The following is a 21074-nucleotide window of genomic DNA, read 5'->3' on the forward strand; positions in this document are numbered from 1 at the left end:
TAAAAAATAAGGTTTTAAAATGGATTTCATTTTTCTTAGTATGATGTTTCAAATGTGAATTGTGGATTTCCTCAGTGATTATAGTATAAATAAATGTGCACTCTTTATTACCCTTGGGATTTGAGGCCATTCTACCACTGTATTCACTCAGTCCTGTCCCTCTCAGGAGCTTAAGGTCTCATATTTAAAACTCCCAACTGAGGTTCAGAAATAGCATCTCTAAGCTGGCATTGCAGCATTGGATTGACTCTTTTTTATACTTTAAATCTTTTTTTAAAAGAAGTTTAAAGATACCTTTGGTGTCAGCTGTAAGTTGTGAAATAACAGTGGGCTTAATTGATGTTAATGTGGTATCTATCTGTGTATGTATGTATCTAATTTGTTTTTAAACCTTATATCATACTGTTAAAATAGCAGCAGATTCATCCCATCCTGAGCTGATTCACATTGATGTTGATCCTCAAAACAAATGGAAAATAGGCCATTTTTTATCCCTTGTAGAAGTAATCTCTGGGGGAGGGGAAACCCTCAATTAACTGAAATACTTGAAAGTAATGTGATCTTTTATTGTTGGGTTTTTTTTTTTTTTTTTTGATGGAGGATCAAATGAAGGGGAAGTGCTTGCTAAAAGTTTGTAATTCCATTAATTTACTTCTTTACCTTATAACTGCAACGTAAGTAAAAGTAGTCTTTTTGAAGGTTTTTGTTTCTTATACGTTTGAACCCAGCTAAAAATTGGGCTTCGACAATGTTGACCCTCAAACACATCTTGGAACTTTGTCTTATGAATTCCTTTTTATCAGATTATGATTTTATGGTTTGCTCTGTGTTTTATTTTTATTCTTTATTTTTTTTAAGGATTTTATTTATTTATTTATTTGACAGACAGAAAGACAGCCAGCGAGAGAGGGAACACAAGCAGGGGGAGTGGGAGAGGAAGAAGCAGGCTCCCAGCGGAGGAGCCTGATGCGGGGCTCGATCCCAGAACTCCGCGATCACGCCCTGAGCCGAAGGCAGATACTTAATGACTGAGCCACCCAGGCACCCCTGCTTTGTGTTTTAAAAGCCAAGTACAGAAGAGAAGAGAAATTATGGTATTTGAGGGTTTTAAATACTGTAGATGGCCTCAGTTTAATTGAAGTTTGATATTATTAGAATAAAATTTCAACAAAAATTTAATATTTCTAGGAATGCTTTAGAATTTATTTTTTTGGTTGAATGTCCAACTCTTGATTTCAGCTTGGGTCCTTATCCCAGGGTCATGGGATCAAGCCCTGCCTCTGGCTCCGTGCTGCCTGCGGAGCTTGCTTGGGATTCTCTTTCTCCCTGTCCCTCTGCCCCACCCCACCTTCTGCAAATAAATAAACAGATAGATAGATAGATAGTTAGTTTTAAAATAACTTTGAAGCTATGCCGAAGTCAAGCCCCAGGTTGGGGAGCCTGCTTCTCCCTCTGCCTGCCGTTCCTCCTGCTTGTGCGCTCTCTCTCTGACAAATAATAAAATCTTAAAAAGAAAAGAAAATAGTTTTAATGGGAACTGTAAAATAAGGAATTGAATCCATGCTGTATGTTTAGATACTTGATAGATGTTTGTCAAATGAATGATAACTTTGTGAAAAGCACTTTCCATCTTACAAACGGCTTTTTCACTGAATCCTCACTCAACCCTGTGAAGTATTTTCTCGGTTTTATAGATGAGGAGACTAATGCCCAGAGAAGTAGGGGGCTTGTCTGGTGTCTCCTAGTAAACAATAAAGGTGTGATTCCAGTTCAGAACCAGAGTCAAGGCCAAAGTCAAAGTGTTTCACAAGGCCCAAGATGATCTCCTACAGCTCCTCACACCTTACTCTTCTGATCCACCTCCCCCACTTTCCATTCAGACTCCAGCCTCGTTTTCTTCTTTGCTGATGCCCAGATTCACCAGCACACTCCCTGCTGCATAGGACCTTTGTACTTAACTATCCCTGTGCTTGGGCCACTTTCCCCCCAGACGCCTCTTGGCTAACTACCTCACTTCCTGCAAGCGTTTGCTCAGCTGCTGTCTTCTAGGTAGAGTACTCTGTTGAAAACGTTACCCTCCAACCCAGCATACTACTGCTCTGCATACTATTTTCCCCTTATATGTATACCATGTAATGTATTTATTTATTATTTTTAGTTGCAGTTATTTGTCTTCTTATGCTAGAATGTAAAGCTCTGTGAGGGAAAGGATTTTGTGTCTTCCGTGTTGTGGTATCCCAGTAGTGCTGGGCTCTCAGTGGGAGTTCAGTGAATATTTGGCGAATGACTGACTGACAGACTGACTGAATGAGTGTAAAGCCGATGCCATTTGCACTAAACCTTCTGACTTTTCACTTATTAATGGCACACTTGGCAAAATCATCAGGTTATTTTGACTGTGGAGGGCATTCCAAATTATAGTACTTCATTAATGTACATTCATCTTCATTTTGACTCTTTGTCTCTGCTGTATTTTTCTCTCATCCTTGAAGATAAACCATTTTGTTTATTTAAGAAATCTAAACTAGATTTTTTCAATGAAGTTTTAGAAAATAAGGCATTATTTTATTAGATATTAGTAGGGGAAGGTGATACTTCAAGAAACTAAGGAGCTGCATTTTTTTAGTTAGGTTTTTGTCAAGTAAGGTGGCCTTTTCTTTTTACATTAATAAATACTGTTATCATTAAAACCATCTGTGTCTGTCTTGTCTTCCCTCCCCTCCCCTCCCCCTCCCCTTCCTTCCTCCCTCCCTTCCTTCCTTCCTTCTTTCCATCCATCCATCCATCCATCCATCCATCTTTTTTGAAATATAACTGACATATAGTTGTGTAAGAAGTACAACATGTTGCTAAGACCTCCATCTGGTCACATAATTACCATTTCTTTTTTGTGGTGAGAACATTTAAGGTCTACTCTCTAAGTAACTTTCAAGTCTGTATTATTAACTATAATCACCATGCTGTACATTAGGTCCCTGAAACTTACTCATTTTATATCTGGAAGTTTGTACTGGATGTTTGACCAACATCTCTCCATTTCTCCCACCCTTGAGAACCCTGATAGCCATCATTCTAGTCTCTGTTTCTGTGGGTTTGGCTTTTTTAGATTTCACATATAAGTGAAATAATATAATATCTGTCTTTTACTGTCTGACTTATTTTGGTTAGCCAATTTTTAATTTGCATTTTATGACTTGGTATTATTCAAATATTAGGAAATAATTAATTTACTTTAATATTAATGTTAAACCTTTCCCTCTGTTCTTCAGTGTAATTTTATTTCCAGAGGAATAAAGTTCTAATTTAGAATTAGAAACTTGGAGAAAGAAGATTCAATATGTAGAATTTTTTAAAAAATTTTTTAGTATGTTATGTTAGTCACCATAAGTACATCCTTTGTTTTTGATGCAGTGTTCCCATGATTCATTGTTTGCATATAACACCAAGTGCTCCATGCAATACGTGCCCTCCTTAATACCCATCACTGGCCTATCCCAGTCCCCCAACTCCCTCCCCTCTGAAGCCCTCAGTTTGTTTCCCAGAGTCCACAGTCTCTCGTGGTTCGTTCCCCCTTCTGTTTATCCCCCCTTTATTCTTCCCTTCCTTCTCCTACCGATCTCCCTGCTGTTTCTTATGTTCCATAAATGAGTGAAACCATATGATAATTGTCTTTCTCTGCTTGATTTATTTCACTTAGCATAATCTCCTCCAGTCCGGTCCATGTTGCTGCAAATGTTGGGTAATCGTTCTTTCTGATGGCTGAGGAATATTCCATTGTATATACGGACCACATCTTCTTTATCCATTTGTCTGTTGAAGGGCATCTCAGCTCCTTCCACAATTTAGCTATTGTGGACAATGCCACTATGAACATTGGGGTGCATATGGCCCTTCTCTTCACTACGTCTGTATCTTTGGGGTAAATACCCCATAGTGCAATTGCTGGATCATAGGGTAGCTCTATTTTTAACTTTTTAAGGGATCTCCACACTGTTTTCCAAAGTGGCTGTACCAACTTGCATTCCCATCAACAGTGTAAAAGAGTTTCCCTTTCTCCACATCCTCTCCAACATTTGTTTTTTCTTGCCTTGTCAATGTTTGCCGTTCTAACTGGCGTAAGGTGGTATCTCAATATGTAGAATTTATCCACTGAACCTGTATCTGTTGTGTATTTACCGTATTCTAGAAACTTCTCTTTGGGGCTGGGTATAAAAAGATGAACAAAACATGTGTTTGATTTATTGGTTAAAAAAGTCCCAATATAATGTAGCACGTACTTCAACGGAGGTATGTGTAAAGTTTGTGCCATTTGCACAAGTTAGTTTCTAAGGACTACATGGCTGCTGTAAAGTGAAAAGCTCCCGTACTGTTGTAGGGCATAGGATTATCTTCTCAGCTTTTATGGTCATCTAAACACAATTGAAATTGGAATGCCATTACAGCTAGAACTCAGTCATCTATGCTACTAGACAAATGTTGGAACAAAGGAGTGATATGGTCCCAAATTCTCAGATACAGGCCTCTGGAAAAGTTGTTCCTGGTGCTGGACAAAGTGATCACTAGGAAGGAAGGTCGGTCAAGGGCGGAAGAGTGCACGATGATTGTGTGTGTGTGTGTGTGTGTGTGTGTGTGTGTGTAGGCATGTGCGCACGCCACCTTCCTTCTTTGGGAAGGATTGTCTTTTATTCTGGGATTGCCTTTTCTCTTCTTTTATTCAAAAGGCCCCCCTTTTTTTAAAAAAATGAAATTATAGTGAAAGTAAGTGGTGTCTACTTACTATTTTAATGACTTTATCTGGAAAAAAAAAAGTCAACGTGGTCTTTTTGTAATTTCCCTGATAGCTAAATTCCTCAAAACAGGGAATCACTGACAAAGATACTTTAGAACACTGTGTAATTCTTGCAGCCCTCTGTTCGGGGGGATAGCCCAGCATGCTTCAGGAATTTTTTGTGTTCAAAGGCCCTGGTTCCATCTCTGGAAGTAAGCCCTTAGGTGATGGATTAATAATAGAGAGATTGACTTTGTCAGCCAGAGGCTTTGGTGGCTTCTGTCCTGTGGGTGAGTTTGGTGACAGGATAGTAATCTACACCTATAATTAGGAATTGATCTATTTTAGAATGTTTATTTCTTGTCCTGACAAGTTTCAGTGACTGCCATGGCATTAGAAGATAAAGTGTGAGGGATAGCTAATATGAAGTGTTGGAAACAGAAGTATTTATTAGAAGTTGTGTGTGTGTGTGTGTGTGTGTGTGTGCGCATGCAGTGTGTACATGTGTGCATGCACGTGTGTGTTTCTCTATTCTGTTAGGAACATAGTGTCAGAATAATGGGAAAGCCTTGAATCCTGTAATTTTGCTGCTGCAGCCACTACTTTGCAGCATTGGTGATATTTGAGTTTTGCTTATAAAGTGGAAAGCATGGATTTGTCAGCTTTTGGGAAAGGAAAACTGGAGAGATCCATGAAAGAGTGATAACAAATAGGTGTTGATTGTCCAAGCTGGGTAGAATAATTAATGTATTGTTATTTAATAAGACTTTAAGTTACCTGTCTACCATTTTTCACTAGGTTAGGGCTGATTTTATGCTGTTTAAGTTTTAAAATATGTAAATGCTTGTAGAAAAGTCAGTCACATTTTCCTTTGCTTTTAGATTATTTCTTAACCAAACAGCTAACCGTGCCAGTTTACCCATAGCTCCAGTGGCGGTGCTGGTTGTTGGTTGCTGTGATTTAGCACCATCACCGTCACCATCACCGTCGTCGTTGGGATTGGCGCCGGCTCTGGGATAAGACCACCTGGGTTCCGATACCAGCTGCAGCTCTTAGTAGTGGGTGATGTTGGGCGAGTGACTTAGCTGTTCTGTGCCCCAGTCCTTTCTTCTGAAAAACTGGGATATTAATAGTGGCCACTCATAAGGTATTCTGTGGATTAACGGGGGCTGATGTACGTAAGGAGCTTAGTCCAGTGCTTTGCAGTAGTCAGTGTTCATTATCATTGTCATTCTTTTACCTTGAAATATCAGCACTGGCCTTTTCTGCCTTTCAGTTGATTGTTTAAACTTGTTTAATACTCACATCTTGGTCTCATATTTTTGGATGCTGTTTTATCTGTGTAGCCATTCTATGAGACATGTTTTGAACCTGCGGTAAAAAGTGTACGCTAATAATCAGCAAAGTATTTTCTGATCTTCCTAATAGATCGGAAAGAGTTCTAAAAGCAGCCACCTGTCTGTTCACTTCTTTCCAGCCCAGGCAAAGAAGGACGCTTTCACTGTTGTAGATGTTCCCAGGAACCTTCCTTTGCATGGAAATGGAAAGTTTTCACAGTTAGTTTTAAACTAAAAGAAAGAATTTCAAAGGTGAAGAAGATGAAAGAAGGATTTAATAGTTACTACTCTAAAAACAGTAGTTTTCAAGTGTGGCTTCACATTGAAATCACTTGAGATGCTTTTAAAAAATACGCAGTTGTGGAAACCATGTTACCACCACCATTGTTGTCAACAGTAACACACGTTTTTTAACCCACTGCTTTGAATACTGTAATAAAGTAATTAGAATGGTCAAGTCTTTCATACTTATTTTAGCTAACATGTTAGTTTTGGGGTAGTTTCTTATTTATTTACATGAAGTAATTTGTGAAATCAACATGTTATATTTAGGTCTAGTTCATGGGACATGAAGCCTAATATTATTACTTGATTCGTTAGAAAGATTTATAGTTTTGTCTCCCTGTTTTGATGAAATATTGCTGGTTGTATTTGTAACTTTGGGGGTGTTGAAAACAATTCCTAATTTAAGCATAGTTCACTAATAAAAATAGGATTCCATTCAATTTTCCTGAAATACGTGCTACAAAAAGAATGCCTCTTACATCTGTGTTTAAAAGTGAACTCAGTGGCAAGGATTTGGACAAACCACATGGTCAGTCACTTAGGCATTTTACCTCTTGCACCAGCATGCCATGCCTCAGTTCTTCAAGGCTAAGTCAACTTCATATTTTAGTGCTAAGCTTTCATTACTACTATGAAACTAGTTTTCTGTAAATATAGGTTCATATGTTTTATGCAAGTAAGAGTCTCATTGACTTCGTTGGATTTTAGAGGGTTGTGTGTGAGGGACTGATGGCATACATGGATGGGGATTTATACACCTTAGGGAAAGTTCTGAGAAATGAGATGGCGGGGGGGAGATCAAAGACCATGTTTATATTCCCATCTGTGCTGGTACCTTCATTTTTTGTGAGAGTTGGAGAAATGCACGTGAAAGGGCCAAGTAATAGCTTAGGACATTTTCAGGTGAAAAACATTGTTAATTTAGTAGGATTTTATTTCATATCTTTTGAATTGAAATAATTAGTTATAAATATTGTTCATTAGGAGCCCAAATGTTACTGCTTAGCTTCCAGCGCAAGCATCATTTTATAGAAATGTTTATTCACTATATTTCCACATTCATTTTAATAGCCTATGTGTGAATAAGTTACCAGCCACATCATTTTTTTTTCTGACTCAATTTGCATTTTTTTCCTGTGATGACATAGCTAATAAATGTTATAATGATATGGGCCTTCTTTATTTATTTGGTTGGCCTATTTGCAAGTGTGAATTTAATATTCTGATTTTCAACGACTTAAGTTGAATGGAGTCTTAGAACACCAGACCCAAAGGACACCTAGCTTATGTTTTATTTCTTCTACGTTTGCTACTTTTTGCTTTGCAAAGTCCTGACTGAGTCAGGCCCCGAGGGAAGATGGGACAATATTGAATCTATGATCCTGTGCCCCAAACAGATGGGATGGAATGATGGAAGTTGTTGACTAGGGAGGAATGAGCTGCTTTTGCCAATTATAGACAAACATCTAATAAACAACCAGCCCTTGAAATCCTAGTAAGGATGAGGAGAGGTGTATGTGTGTGCATGTGTGCATTATGTGGGGGGGGGGTTGGGCTGTGGCTAAAATGTATATAGCTCCTATTGACTCTTCTTTGGACACAAAGAGAATCTTTGTCTCTCTCCCTCTCTCTTTTGAGGAAGAGAGAGGGGTTGAGGGAGAGGGAGAGAGAGGATCTTACCTAGTGTGGAGCCTGATGTGGGGCTTGATCTCACAACCCTGAGATCATGACCTGAGCTGAATGAAATCAAAAGTCCGATGTTTAACCAACTGAGCCTCCCAGGTGCCCTGAGAATCTTCGTCTCTTGCCCTGAGAATCTTTGTCTCTTAATTAGAACTTTCATCCTCCCTCTGCTGTTGAATTCTATGCCCATGTTCCCATCCCTTCTTGTACTTGTAAATTTTAAAATTATTTGAGTATGAACACCTTGGAAGTGGGAGTAGTCATTTTCCCCAGCTTATTGATGAGAATTGATAAGAGGATGCTGGGAGATGGTAATAGAAAAGGCATATGGGAGGGACGCCTGGGTGGCTCAGTCGGTTAAGGGGCTGCCTTCAGCTGGTCATGGTCTCAAGGATCATGGGATCAAGCTTGCATCGGGCTCACTGCTCAGTGGGGAATCTGCTTCTCCCTCTGCCCCTCCCCCCGTGTGCACACTCGCTCTCTCAAATGAATAAATCATATCTTTCCAAAAAAAAAAAAAAAGGCATATGGGAGAAAATACCTAATGCTACAAAGGAAAAAGATGGAAAGTACGGTGAAAAATGTAACTGCCAAGTGGATTGACCACTTAGCTGGTTACTACATTATTTTCTTAGGTGAGAAACATATTCTGGAAATCAGCTTAATTTTAAGAGTTGTTCCAGAGCAGCAGAATCTGACCTTATGAATCTTACCAAGCTATGACAGATAGTTGGATCAGCTCTCTCCCCTTTAAATAAATACTAACATTGGATGGATGGTTTGCTGTGCTAATGACCTTCATGGTATTACATAACCACTTATTGATTCCTCATTATTTATGGTTATGATTCTATGGAATTCTTCTCCTGGGGGCAGGGATGGCCTGTGTAGACCAGAGGTTTCCATTAGAAGAGAGACGACACAAGCATCACTGCCTGGTCTGCTTTGAGATTCTAAGATGACCTTTAATTTTTCTAATTTGCATTTATTTCTAAATGTCTGTAATCCCCCCCCCCCTTCCATCTAAGTTACTTTAGAAGTGTTTAGATTTTCAGGTGGCTTGGATTTGGGAGGTGGGTCATTTTGAATTGTTAAAATCTAGTGTTAGTGCTTCATGTTCAAAATGTATTGCCTATCTAATTTCTTCTTTTCATCACTTATGGTATTTTCTTTATGGCCTGTTACCTGATACTTTTTATGAATGTTTCTTTTAAAAGATTTTTATTATCTGCTTCTGGGACTGGTTCCATAGACATTAAACTTACATCATTGAAACATTCCGGACTACTCCAAGTGTTTCTTCTCTGATCCTGGCCTGTTGTACATTTCCACATTACCCCTTTACATATCTCACTAGGATTAGGGAGACGAAGGCAAGGGGTTTGGGAACAGCATAGCTATTTGAGGCAATCCGGGGCCAGATATTACAGGAAGAGCCCTTTGCTCAGACTGATTTATATCCCTGTTCAGTGAGAATGAAAAAACTTTTTTGAAATTGTTGACGTAATGGAATTGGCTCTTTGAGGAGCACTTCCCACTCTTTTTCTTTCAGTCAGTCTTGATTACTAATCTTCAGTTCTTTAATTTAAGGAGAGGAGATCATCTTAGAAGAATTTTGTCTATCATAAAGGATAAAGAATAGCTTATTGTTGTATGTGTTAATCTTGGGAATGGGCTAGAGGGGAGATAGAGAAGGCATTCAGCCTGATTCTTTATGAATGGGGCATGTTGGAGATTAATTAGTTGATTTCTTTCTGTGTTCATCCTCTTCTTATCTCTGCACACACCCAGTTTTATGAAATATGGTATTCCTCTTGCCTTATATTGAGTTTGACTGTTGAATAGTGGTGAAGAGTCCTGGCTCTGGAGCCAGTCTGCCTGGGTTTGAATCCTGTCTCCACTGCTTGTTAGATGTATGATTCTGGGCAAGTCACTGAATTTCTTTGTGTCTTGATTTTTTCATCTGTTAAATTGGAAATAGTACTTACTGCATAGAATTGCTGGTGGGATTAAATGAGATATAATATGTGAAAATGCTTAGAATGGTGCATAATAAATGTACCCAATAGTGCTTCGTAAATGTAAGCTATTACCATTATTCCATTAGGCACATGGATAGCCTGCTTCACATTTGCCTATGACATTACATCAATTTTGATAAAGAATAAATTTCAGCTGCCTAACATTTAAAAAAAGGACTAAATGTTAATTGCCTGAATTTTTAAAATAGCCAAATATATGAGTCTCTTGAGGATTATTGCAGTGACCACAAAGATTAATCATTGTTGTCACTACTTAAATGATGGTTTGCTTTCTGGAGGAAAGGCTGTCATTTATAGATGCTTTCATAATTTATATGTGCTGTGTTATGCAGTTCTTCATGTAGGTGGTCTGGTTTTTAAGCTTTACTAAAGTTACTGTAACAAAAATAGGATTAATTACAATTTCCCTTAATGATTTTAACCTTAGTGTTACATTAATAAGATTGTTTTTCCCTATGCAGCATCAAAACTTTCATTCGGCTTTGAGGTATGGGGTCTGATTCAGAACTTAAAAGACTTCAATAATTAACCGTAATGGTCCTGTGCATGTAGCTAGTTGTTGGTTAAGGATATATACCTATGTTCATAAGCAGCCTCCTTTAGTATTTTTTTTTAGTTTATTTATTTTGAACACCTGAAGCAGGTAGCAATTAAAGAGAAAGCATGTTCTAACTAAATTGAGTTCTTATAGTCTAAAGATAGATTTTTTTTTTTAAGTGGTTACGTGTAGGGGCATAGATATATAAGACATCTCACAGCTTAACTCAAATCCCAAAGTCTTTTACTCTAAGATACATTAAGTTTTTGGGGGTGGTGGTAGAAGGGAAACATACTGTTTAAGAATAATTTCTAAATTTACATCTCATTTTTAGCAGTGATGTTCTGTATACGTTTAAAAATATTTACTATTTCTTGTTCCCTTGTATCTGGTAGAGAAATCCTATGTTTTTGGGTGTCCTGTCCACTCTCATCTAGGCTTACCTTAAAGTTGATGTCAGTAGGCAGTGTTTTGGGGGAATTATCTGTGAGGTCCTGGGTACTTGGGCTAGCGCTTGGGTTGTGGGATGTGAGCAGGGGAAGAGGGCTGTGGAGAGGAGTCATGTGGACCCTTTGAATAGGAGCCTGGCTCTCACTCCCTTCTGCTGCGGCTGCTGGTGGTTGTAAGGTGGGTGCTGTTAATGGTTGCGCTTACCTCCAGAGCCTGGGCGGCCCACACTTGATGGCTGCTGTAAAGCATTCACCGGGAGGCTGGCAGCTGAGGGTGGTTGCTAGTGACTGGCCAGACATTGTTAGAGTCCTTCTTGAGTGGTACACCCGGGATGTGGACATGTGGTTAGAGACCTGGGCACGGTGCCCAGCTCCGTAACTCATTCATTGTGGGACCTCAGTGACTACCTCTAATTTTCTTTTTGGAAAAATGGAGAATAATAATATAATGCCTCTAAGAGTGTTTTGAGGATTAATGAGTTCATCACCTTGGAGGAAGGCAGAAGCCTACTCTGGTCATAATTCCATTGCTTTTGCAGAGAAGTTCCAGTTCGGGGAATAAAGTAGTGAAGATAAAACAGGAATGGAATGGGCTCTCCACAGCTCGGTGTGTTTCAAGTCCAGCTGTAGATCAGGTTTTCATTCTAACTGGGGAATTTTAACCTAAATTTTTTATCTAGTTTTTAGAAATGACACCAAACCAAAATGTCTGATGTGCCGTTTGTGGGAAAAGAACAGATGTTTATTCTGAGCACATATTAATGAAGATGCTAGTGGTTTTCTCCCACTGTAAGGGAGTAAGGTGGGTCAAAAGGGAGAGCACAGATTTAAGTCGAGTTTGTTCTTATTGTCCTATTACTGGTGTGTTCTTTTTGAGAGAATTGATGTTACTTCATTTTGTTGGTTTTTCAAGTTTCTTTGACAAAGAAACTTCATAGATGTCAAGCCAAAACAAAACAAAAAATATAAACACACGCACAACAGTTGCTTTAAATACCAAGGATGTCAGCATGAAATTAAAATGAATTTACTGACATTTCTGCTTTGAATTTTTTTTTTTAGTAAAACTAATTTAAACCAGCAGTGAACGCTTCTGGCTTTACCTTATAATGGGAAGTTTGACCTTTTTCAGTGTTTTTGGCTCGGGGTTTTGACATGGGGGTGTTTTTGGTTAAAATTTGCTTCAACTTTCTAATGGCTCTTGGGATTTTGGTCAATCTTTGGTTGTGGAATAGCAAATGCTGTCCCTTGTGTTGGTACCATGTAGTTTTCAAAGACAAGGTCTTTGGAGTAGTGGCTGTGGTATCCCCTCCCGCCCATGTGTCATTGTTAAAAAGAACACTGTTGTCATGTGAATTCTTATTTTTTTGAGCTTGCTTTTGAAGTAACTTTCACAGAGAATTCCTGTTACCTAGAAATTGATGACAGACTTACACCATTTCCTTTTTTTTTCTTAGACGTTCCATCCTCAGAGCAGCCTGAACTGTTCCTAAAGAAACTTCAGCAGTGCTGTGTCATTTTTGACTTCATGGACACGCTATCTGATCTTAAAATGAAAGAATACAAGCGCTCCACTCTTAATGAACTGGTGGACTACATTACAATAAGCAGAGGCTGTTTGACAGAGCAGACTTACCCTGAAGTAGTTAGAATGGTGAGTTTCTTTTTTTCGCCGCGGACACTTTTCAGCACCTTCCATAGCGACTCACAGGTGTATTTATTGCAGAGTCAGGTCACTGGAGGTCACCTCCACAAATGTGAGCCAGCCTTCTGAGAGCTAAGCTAAAGTAGTCGGAACAATACTAGAATTTGAAGAGTGTGATTTCAGGAGAATGAGATCCAGAACTTTTCACCTACAACAGTACTGGAGGAATCAATGACTTCAAAATATGAAGCCAAGATGGCCAGGTATTCTTGGATTTCTGGCACTGAGAAAAGAAAAGCCACAGGAGAATCAACATGAGTTTTAGATCTGTGTTTGAAAAGTATTCAAGCCTGTTGGATGTCTTGATTTTTTTTTTTCCCCCTCCCTGTTCATTGTGGTAAATTAGAAATGGCTTTAACCGTAATAAAATTGTGATTTGTAGAATCTAGTTAAAGCCTGTGCTGGCTTTATAAACTAATCATTGTCTTTATAATCTTGAAATCAGGGCTGATGTCTTTCATTATTTTTGAACAGTGTCTTGCACTTTGTGTGGTCATTAGGAGTCATGAGGAGAAACATGATTAACATAGTGGAAGTAACTGTGTTCTTACTGGTCAATAATTATATTAGTTTTAAAAAAAAGCTGAGCCAAAATATGGTTTTCTGATAGATTTCTGTGGGAAGATCGCCTTCTTTGGCATCCCAGAAGATCTTGGCTCTAGAGAGTACGTGCTCTGGGGGGGGGGTGGGGGGGTGGAGCTCTTCTACTAACTGGTAAAATCATGCTGCAGAGATCCAGAAGGGCCAGTGCACCACTGGGAAGCCCTTTGGAGAATCTGGCCCATGCTCTCTGTACTGCCGAAAATCTGTCTAGATTTTCAGTTCAACTTTTATCATTTGTATTCAAATAAAAGAGACATCTGTGATGGAGTAGACGAGGTTAAAAGTGAATAGTTCAGATTTGGGAAGGGATACGAATTACCATAACTTGAGAAACAATGACTGATGTATGAAGATCATTTCAAAACAATGTCCAGTGTATTCCTCAGATCTGTATCTGAGTGTATATTGCATTTGTTGTTAATTTACAAGAATATCTTAGCAGAATGTTTTGTAGATGAACTTTAACATTGTAGCTCTTGAGCAGTGGTTCTCAACCAGGGGTGATTTTGCTTCCCTATGTACTTTGGTGATGTCTAGAGAGACGTTTTTGGCAGTCACAACCAGGGGTGGAAGGGGCGTGCTACCAGCTTCCGGTGGAGAGAGGCCGGAATGCAGCTAAGCGTCTTATGCTGCACAGGACAGTCCCCCAACAAAGAATTTTCTGGCCCTAAATGTCAATAGTACTGAGGTTGAGAAGCCCTGCTCTAGAGTTTGCATGCTGTCTAAACTTCTTAACCTGGTATTTAGGGTTTTCTCTAGTCCATCTAGTTTCTGCAGAGCAAAGCCCGTTGGTTTGAATCTACCCGGGTCCTCAGCCAACAGAGGTATCCACTGTTTGTAACTTCTTCTTCTGTATCATTCCATGGATAGTCCACGAATATATAAGCATATGCGAGCATATACGTATAAATACACAAGTGGTGGCATAGTATACAAACGTACCTGTGCCTTCTTTTTTTGCTTATCAATATATAATACATATCAGTACACATAAAGGTGTCTTACTCAGTTTTACAGCTACATAATTTTTCACCGTTGGAGACACCATAATTTATTTAACCCCTATCCTATAAATATCCTTATAATATATACATGTCAGTTTGCCCTTGTGTGAGAACATCTGTATATTTACTGATTTGTTTTTTTTTTTTTTTTTTTTTAATAGCCTTTCATTTCCCCCTGTTTCTGGACCTTCATGTGTGTCCCGGCCCCCGCCTCTAGTTCTGATTCTCCCCTTCCTTTCCAGACTTGGCTTAAAGTGCTACCACTGCTGCCCGAAAAGCCCCAAGTTGTCTCCTTCCTTCAGTTCCTCCACTTCTTGGCAATCTACCCTTTTGGAATTTGTTCATTTGCTGCTTTTAAGTTTTTCACATGTGTTAATCCAAGTTTTCTAATTAGACTACAGGCACTTCTAGGCAGGAACTGTATCCTGCTCATCTCGTGGCCTCCGGAATACCTCCTGGCACAGGCCTACCTGGAATTTGTTGAATGAGTGAATGAATTCTCCCTTAAATGTGAGCATTCCAGGCTCTCGAATTATGATTAAGATATTGAATGTCATTGGATTATATTCAGTTTTTAAATTCAGTATTTGGCATAATCAACATTTTTTTAAATTCTTATGAAACCAGCTTGGTTCTAAACCAGCTTTGGTCTTTTAAAGGAGAATATTTTCCCTTCTCTGCTACCCTCTCCCAGTCCCCTACCAAAAAAAAATTTTTTTTAAGTCTCCTGTCAGTTGTGTGTGAATGTGTGTTTTAAAATATACTTGAGCCCTGCCTTAGGAGCTATTAAATCTGTAGCACACATGCTATTCTAGGGCATTAGAAACTTTACTTTCCAGATGGTAGTTTAGGGTTCTCATAGGTGTAATTTATTTTTCATATCTCATGATTTGTGAAATTGTAGCTATTATTTTTATATGGTTCTTAAGCAACCTGGGGCATTTACAGAGCAGGAGCTGGTGGGGGAGAGTAGAAAGAGAAAGGACTTTGCAACCACACAAACCTGGGTTCAGTAGCCAGCTCTGGCCAAGCTTTAACTTGCTCCATCACTTTGGACAGAACCCTCCATCCTTGGGGCCCTTGGTTTTTGTGTGGTGCTGAGAGGTACATAGGATCAGGGGAAGGGTGGCCATAGTCCTTCCTCCCCTACTCCGTAAATAACTCTGCCTAAATAAAATTGTTATGCTTTGCTTGTACATCAAGGTTCTCACCACCTCAGATACACATACACTAGCAAGCGGGCGCTCACTGCTCTGTAAGAAGGATTGGAACCAAGGCCCACTTGGTGTCCTCTCCTCGCTTCCATTTTGCCACCTCTTAGGCTCCTTGTATATTTGGTGCCGCCACTGCCCACTTTCCTCATCTGTATCACCCTGCCCTTTTGGGCTTTTTGGGAGGGTTGGCACTAATGATGTGTATAGAGCTCTTAAAATAGCCCCTAACACATGGCAAGCATTCAGTCAATAATATTATTATTCTATTTTGATAATTCTGTTATTATGTACTTGATTTTACAATCATTGGTGGAACCCAGAGTTCCCATTTGTGGACTTAAGATGCTGTCAACTGGGTGTGTTGTAGTCCTTTGCCTCGGTGGTCCTCAAATTCTGCATTTCCAAGATGATCCTGTCTGAGGAACGAATGTCACTGTCCCCACCTAGTCTGCCTTGTTACTGTAAAATGTAACTGCTTCACTAGGATTAGTGAAGGAGATGGTGTGGTGCTTTTAGTGAAATATCACTGACATGATAGCGAGGTTTTTAAACTAGGATGAGTCGTGACTTATGATGACATGGTCTGGTGTCAGCACTGTTAGGAGAAGCCTTTAATTTAACCTGATGGGACCTATCCTTTGAGAGTTCTAACCCTGTTAGGGCAAGAAAAGAGGGACAGATAAAAAAGTAATCCTTGAGTTGTAGAAGCCATTTTTAGCATTTAAATGAAGTCTGGATGCTACCTTCAGGCTGTTAGAATTAGGCAAGCAAAACAGCTCTTTGTGTGTAAATAAAACAAAACAATGTGGCACCTAACTTACCTGCGGAAGAGGAGTGTGGGGTAGTAGAGACAGCCCCAGACAGAAAATGTGGAAGTCACGGTCCTCGTTTCTCATCTTCCACTTGACTGCCGGGGAGATCTTGGGCAAGTAATTTCTCTCAAGCCCCAGTTTCTCCTGTTGTAAATGGAGAGGGTTGATGACGATCGCCCCCACCTTCCAGCTCTGAAGACTATCAGCTCTTCTGGTCAATATAGTCTAAGAAAGTTAGAATGGATTCTGCATCCAAAATAGTTGCTTAGGTATGTATTTCGCATGAGGGCATGTCTGATGGAAAAACCAGAATCACGGCTTGTAGTTCTTTCAGGCTTTGGCGCATTCTGCTTTGTATCCTCTCAAGTGTCAGGCTTCTGTCCTTGAGGCAGTATTTTTACATTATGCTAATGTTTTCTTTTTGGTTCTGTTGCCATGCATCCATTTGAAAGACTTTTTAGAATTTCTGGCTCTCCCAGTAATCTTGTGTGCCCCCCCCCCCATGAAACTCGAATTCTCTGTATTTTATACTCTTTATATCTGCACATCTTCCTTTTCAAAAATGTCTCTTTTGGGTATAGTTCAAGTATCAGATGAAATCTCATTGGTGACATTTAATGAACTCCAGATAAAGTTTACTGAATGATTTAGAATGGCACTTTTACATTTTGATGATAAAAAAAGGCAGGGCCCTGTTTTGTCAACAAACTCAAAATCAGGTAGAAGGGATACTCGGGAACAAATAATAAGAAAAATGTTAATGTGCATTAACAGAAGTATGTACAAGGCAAGAAAGGAGTAAAGAGAGGGGCGATTAGTCAGAGGTAAGTAGAGATGGTCAAGGAAGACTTTTACAAAGTGAGTAACGCCTCTGTAGGGTGTTAAAAGGTGAATGTGTGCTTCGAAGTGGCTGAAATAGTGTTGAAATGAAAAAGAGAATTACATGATGCAAGGGAATTTCCAAACTCCATAATATATTTAGAGAAACACGGTAGTGCTGTGTTGTTATAGCATTGTGTGTGTGTGTGTGTGTGTGTGTTGGGGAGTGGGAGGAGGTGAATGGTGGCAGTGGAAGCCATAGATGTGGGCCAGGTCCTGAAAGAACCTCACAGACAGTGGCTAACCATTGAGAAGTTTGGAGCAGTTGAGTGACATGGTGAGGTTTATATTGCGATGGCAGTGGGCCAGAGATCGGAGGTGGCTGAAATTGAAGGTAGAGAGGAGTCGATTGGGGAACCGTTGTTGTAGAGAAGTTGTGGAGGGCCTAAAGCAAGCACAGGTGTGGAAGTAGAGAAGTAGAGAAGGAGAGGAAAGGATGGCATTTGAGACTCATTTAGCAGATAAAATTGAAGCCACTTGGCATTTGTGTGGGTGTTTGGAGTGTGAGAGAGAGGAAGGGGTCTAGGATAGCTTTGCAGTTTAGGGGGTTTGTTGTGCTGTTGTTTGAGAAAGGTATAGCAGGAGGATGAGCAGGGTGTAGACAGAAGCCGAGGAGTTGACTTTTGATGTGTGAACTTGGAGGTTATGGGAGACCTAGATGTGGAAAGCTGGAGATGAAGATCGGTAATCATCAGTGTGGAAGGAGGGCAGGAGAGACGAAGAACGATGCTGGAATTCCAGGTGGTACGGGGGAATCCTTGTGCTCTCGTGCAGTGCAGGTGGGACCTAGTGAGTTGAGGAGAGCGTGAAGTAGAAGGAAGTTGAGATGATAACTGTGGATAGTGATTGCTTGTACGGTGGGAGGATCTTCATTAGAATAAAATCCTATCATTTCTCTCCTGCAGAAAGTATACCTTGTTGCACTGGCTGTTTGCTGTTATTATTCTCATGTTTTGTCCTTAAGACTTGGCTTTTATTGGTTTCAATGTCTGTCCCACTCCTAATCTGTGGTTAAATTTCTGCATACCTCAATTTGTAGAATATGTGATTTTTCCAAAGGTAGTATAGTTTCGAGAAATATTTTGGACAGTTTTTTCTTCTTTTCTCTTGAAGTCTTTCCTTGAGTCCTAATTATTGTTTCTTGGCCACCATTAGCTTTGTTTTTCCTACTCTCAAATTATATCCTGTCATTTGGTTATCCTAAGTGTTTTATCTTTTATATATCCTTTGACTTAACCGGAAGTCACAGCTCTGGCTCGCCTCTTAATAGAAAACTATAGTTTTGTAGAAAATTATGGAGTTGCAATTAAAGGTCTCAGAGTCTGCCTACACAGACTTTTAGGAGTGCCTTGTTAACTTCACTATATACTTTATTGGCTGAAGGACAGAGAGTTTCTTTTCATAAAATAACAACTATCTAAAAGTAGCCTTGGGAATGATAACTACCAGAGGGAATATGAAATTTCCATCTTTCTTCTTCTGGTATTTGATAAGGAATGTAACCATACATTCTAGCCAGAATTTGCCTTGGAGGTGACTCTTCAGACACAAGGGAGATAAGATCTGACCCATGTGGTGGTGGGGGTGGGGGTGATGTGGTGGAGATCGGCTGTTTACACTATTGAAAGTGTAAGTAATGGAAGAGAATTGAATGATATCTCAGAAAGGCATCTAGGAACTGAAAGTATTGGCAAATTTTGAGGATAGGGTAAGTCTAAAAGATAGGACTTGAGAACTAAATTAGAAAGTAAAGAATTCTTGGTACTTAGAAAAGAATTTAAGATTATGGTAATGAAGATGATCCAAAGACATTTTTAGAATGAGATCAGGAAGAATTCCCTGCTCAAGGTTAGGAGCAGATTGTTACCATTTGTAATTTTTCAGAGGGTAGAGAAACCGGCAGGCACTTTGTCCTTTCTTTAATGTCCTTTCCTTAAACAATAGTATTGCATTTCTTTGGTTAATGCTCACTTACTAGTATTCATTTAGCATCTTAGGATGTCTATAGATTGGTTTTATAGGATTAGTGGATCTTCTGATGTTGACTGCAGAATTTTGAGTGTTTTGTGTATTTTTGTGGTAGAAGATCCATAGCTTTTGATGGAATATTCAAAGACATACCTGATCCAGAATGGTTTAAGCTTGATTTTACCACACATACAGCTCTGTTAAATGCTGCTCTCTTGAAAAATATAAGATAATATTGGAAAGGAGCAGGGTCTTCCCATTTATGGCAGTAACTAAAGATGAAATGAAGTTGTTAGAATGATTTCACCAATCTGGGCCTGTGGTTTTCTCTGTTGGAAGGTTTCTTCTGATAGTGAATTCAATTTCTTAATTATGTGCCTGACTCTATAGATTTTCTGTTTCATCTTGTGTCAGTTTTGGTAGAGTTTCACAGTTTACAGTTTGTAGTCAAATACTTAATTTTTAGAGCTTCTTCGAAAAGGTGGGTACTGATAGAAGATCACTAGCACCTGTACAACTTCCACGGTTAACAGCATAATTATCTGCAGCAGCTACAACATAGGAGTTAATTCAGTCTTCATAACACCTCTGTGATGTAGATGGTAGTAAAATATATGTTATTTTATAGATGATTTAAAAGAAGTAGAGAGAGGTTAAGAAACTTGCCCAAAGTAGGGGCTCCTGGGTGGCACAGCAGTTAAGCGTCTGCCTTCGGCTCAGGGCGTGATCCTGGCGTTATGGGATCAAGCCCCACATCAGGCTCCTCTGCTAGGAGCCTGCTTCTTCCTCTCCCACTCCCCCTGCTTGTGTTCCCTCTCTCGCTGGCTCTCTCTATCTCTGTCAAATAAATAAATAAAATCTTAAAAAAAAAAAAAAAGAAACTTGCCCAAAGCTACTCACCAGGGTAACTAACTGGCAGAGCTGATTTGATCTGGGCTGTCTGGCTCCAGAGCCAGTACTCTTTAACTGCTATGCCTATTGCTTTCCTGGAATCATTCTTTACAATACGAATGAGGACTAAAACCCAAAGATTGGACTCCTTCCTCTGTACTGTGTTCTTTTCATTGAATTCTTCTAAATAAACAGGTAGTAAGGGTTTTGGGCTTCAGGATTAAATGTTCATTTTTGGTTAAGAAACAGCTTCCCTTTCACTCTCTCCCCTCACCACTTCACTACTCTGCCTTTGTGTTATTCTTAAAGTAAGAGTGCTTCTTAACCTTGTTGGAGCTCAGGAGGAGGGCCAGGTAGTTCAAAACTCTCCTCTTTTCCACCCAAAGTATAGTTCTTGAGATGATCCTATTTTCTGAGTTCCTGTGCGCCGCCCCCCCCCCATATCTTCTCTAGAAGCAGGCAAGCTTTACCAGTGGCCAAGGCATCCTTACGTTGCTTGTTTAGCTTGAATTTGGAGCAAGGGAGTTAGGTGATTTGAACATCCCTCCATCTCCATGATGGCCCCTAATCCTTGGAAGCACTTACATTTGTACAGCCTACTTTTTGTTGTCTTTCCTGGGTGAGTGGTGTAGAGGGACAGACTTGGGCCCAGTCCTACCACTTACTTAGCTGGGATCTTAGACGGATCTTCACCTTTTTAAGCTTGTTTCCCTACTGTGACTTTATAAGGTTGTTGTGATGTCATTATTGCTATCATTAGTCATGGTACTACCTCTGCCACCTGTGCTAGACTTTCCTTTTTCTTTAGATGGCTTAATCAGGTTTTCTGGTTACAATGAAGTCTTGATAGCCTGAAAGGTTTTTTGGGTGTTTGTTTGTTTGGGTTTTTTTTTTGG

The 21074-nt window shown here is 39.6% G+C and overlaps 1 protein-coding gene across 3 annotated transcripts in view; it reads left to right on the plus strand.

Annotated features, from left to right (window-relative positions):
- Positions 1 to 21074, plus strand: part of PPP2R5E (protein phosphatase 2 regulatory subunit B'epsilon) — a 141175-nt gene that overhangs the window by 62940 nt on the left and 57161 nt on the right. For all 3 annotated transcript variants that reach the window (XM_026486960.4, XM_026486958.4, XM_026486959.4), the window contains exon 3: positions 12560 to 12756. In XM_026486960.4, the coding sequence (XP_026342745.1) occupies positions 12560 to 12756 (197 nt within the window). The remainder of the gene's footprint in view (positions 1 to 12559; positions 12757 to 21074) is intronic.

This window comes from Ursus arctos, unplaced genomic scaffold, assembly GCF_023065955.2.
Source record: "Ursus arctos isolate Adak ecotype North America unplaced genomic scaffold, UrsArc2.0 scaffold_25, whole genome shotgun sequence".
Taxonomy (NCBI): domain Eukaryota; kingdom Metazoa; phylum Chordata; class Mammalia; order Carnivora; family Ursidae; genus Ursus; species Ursus arctos.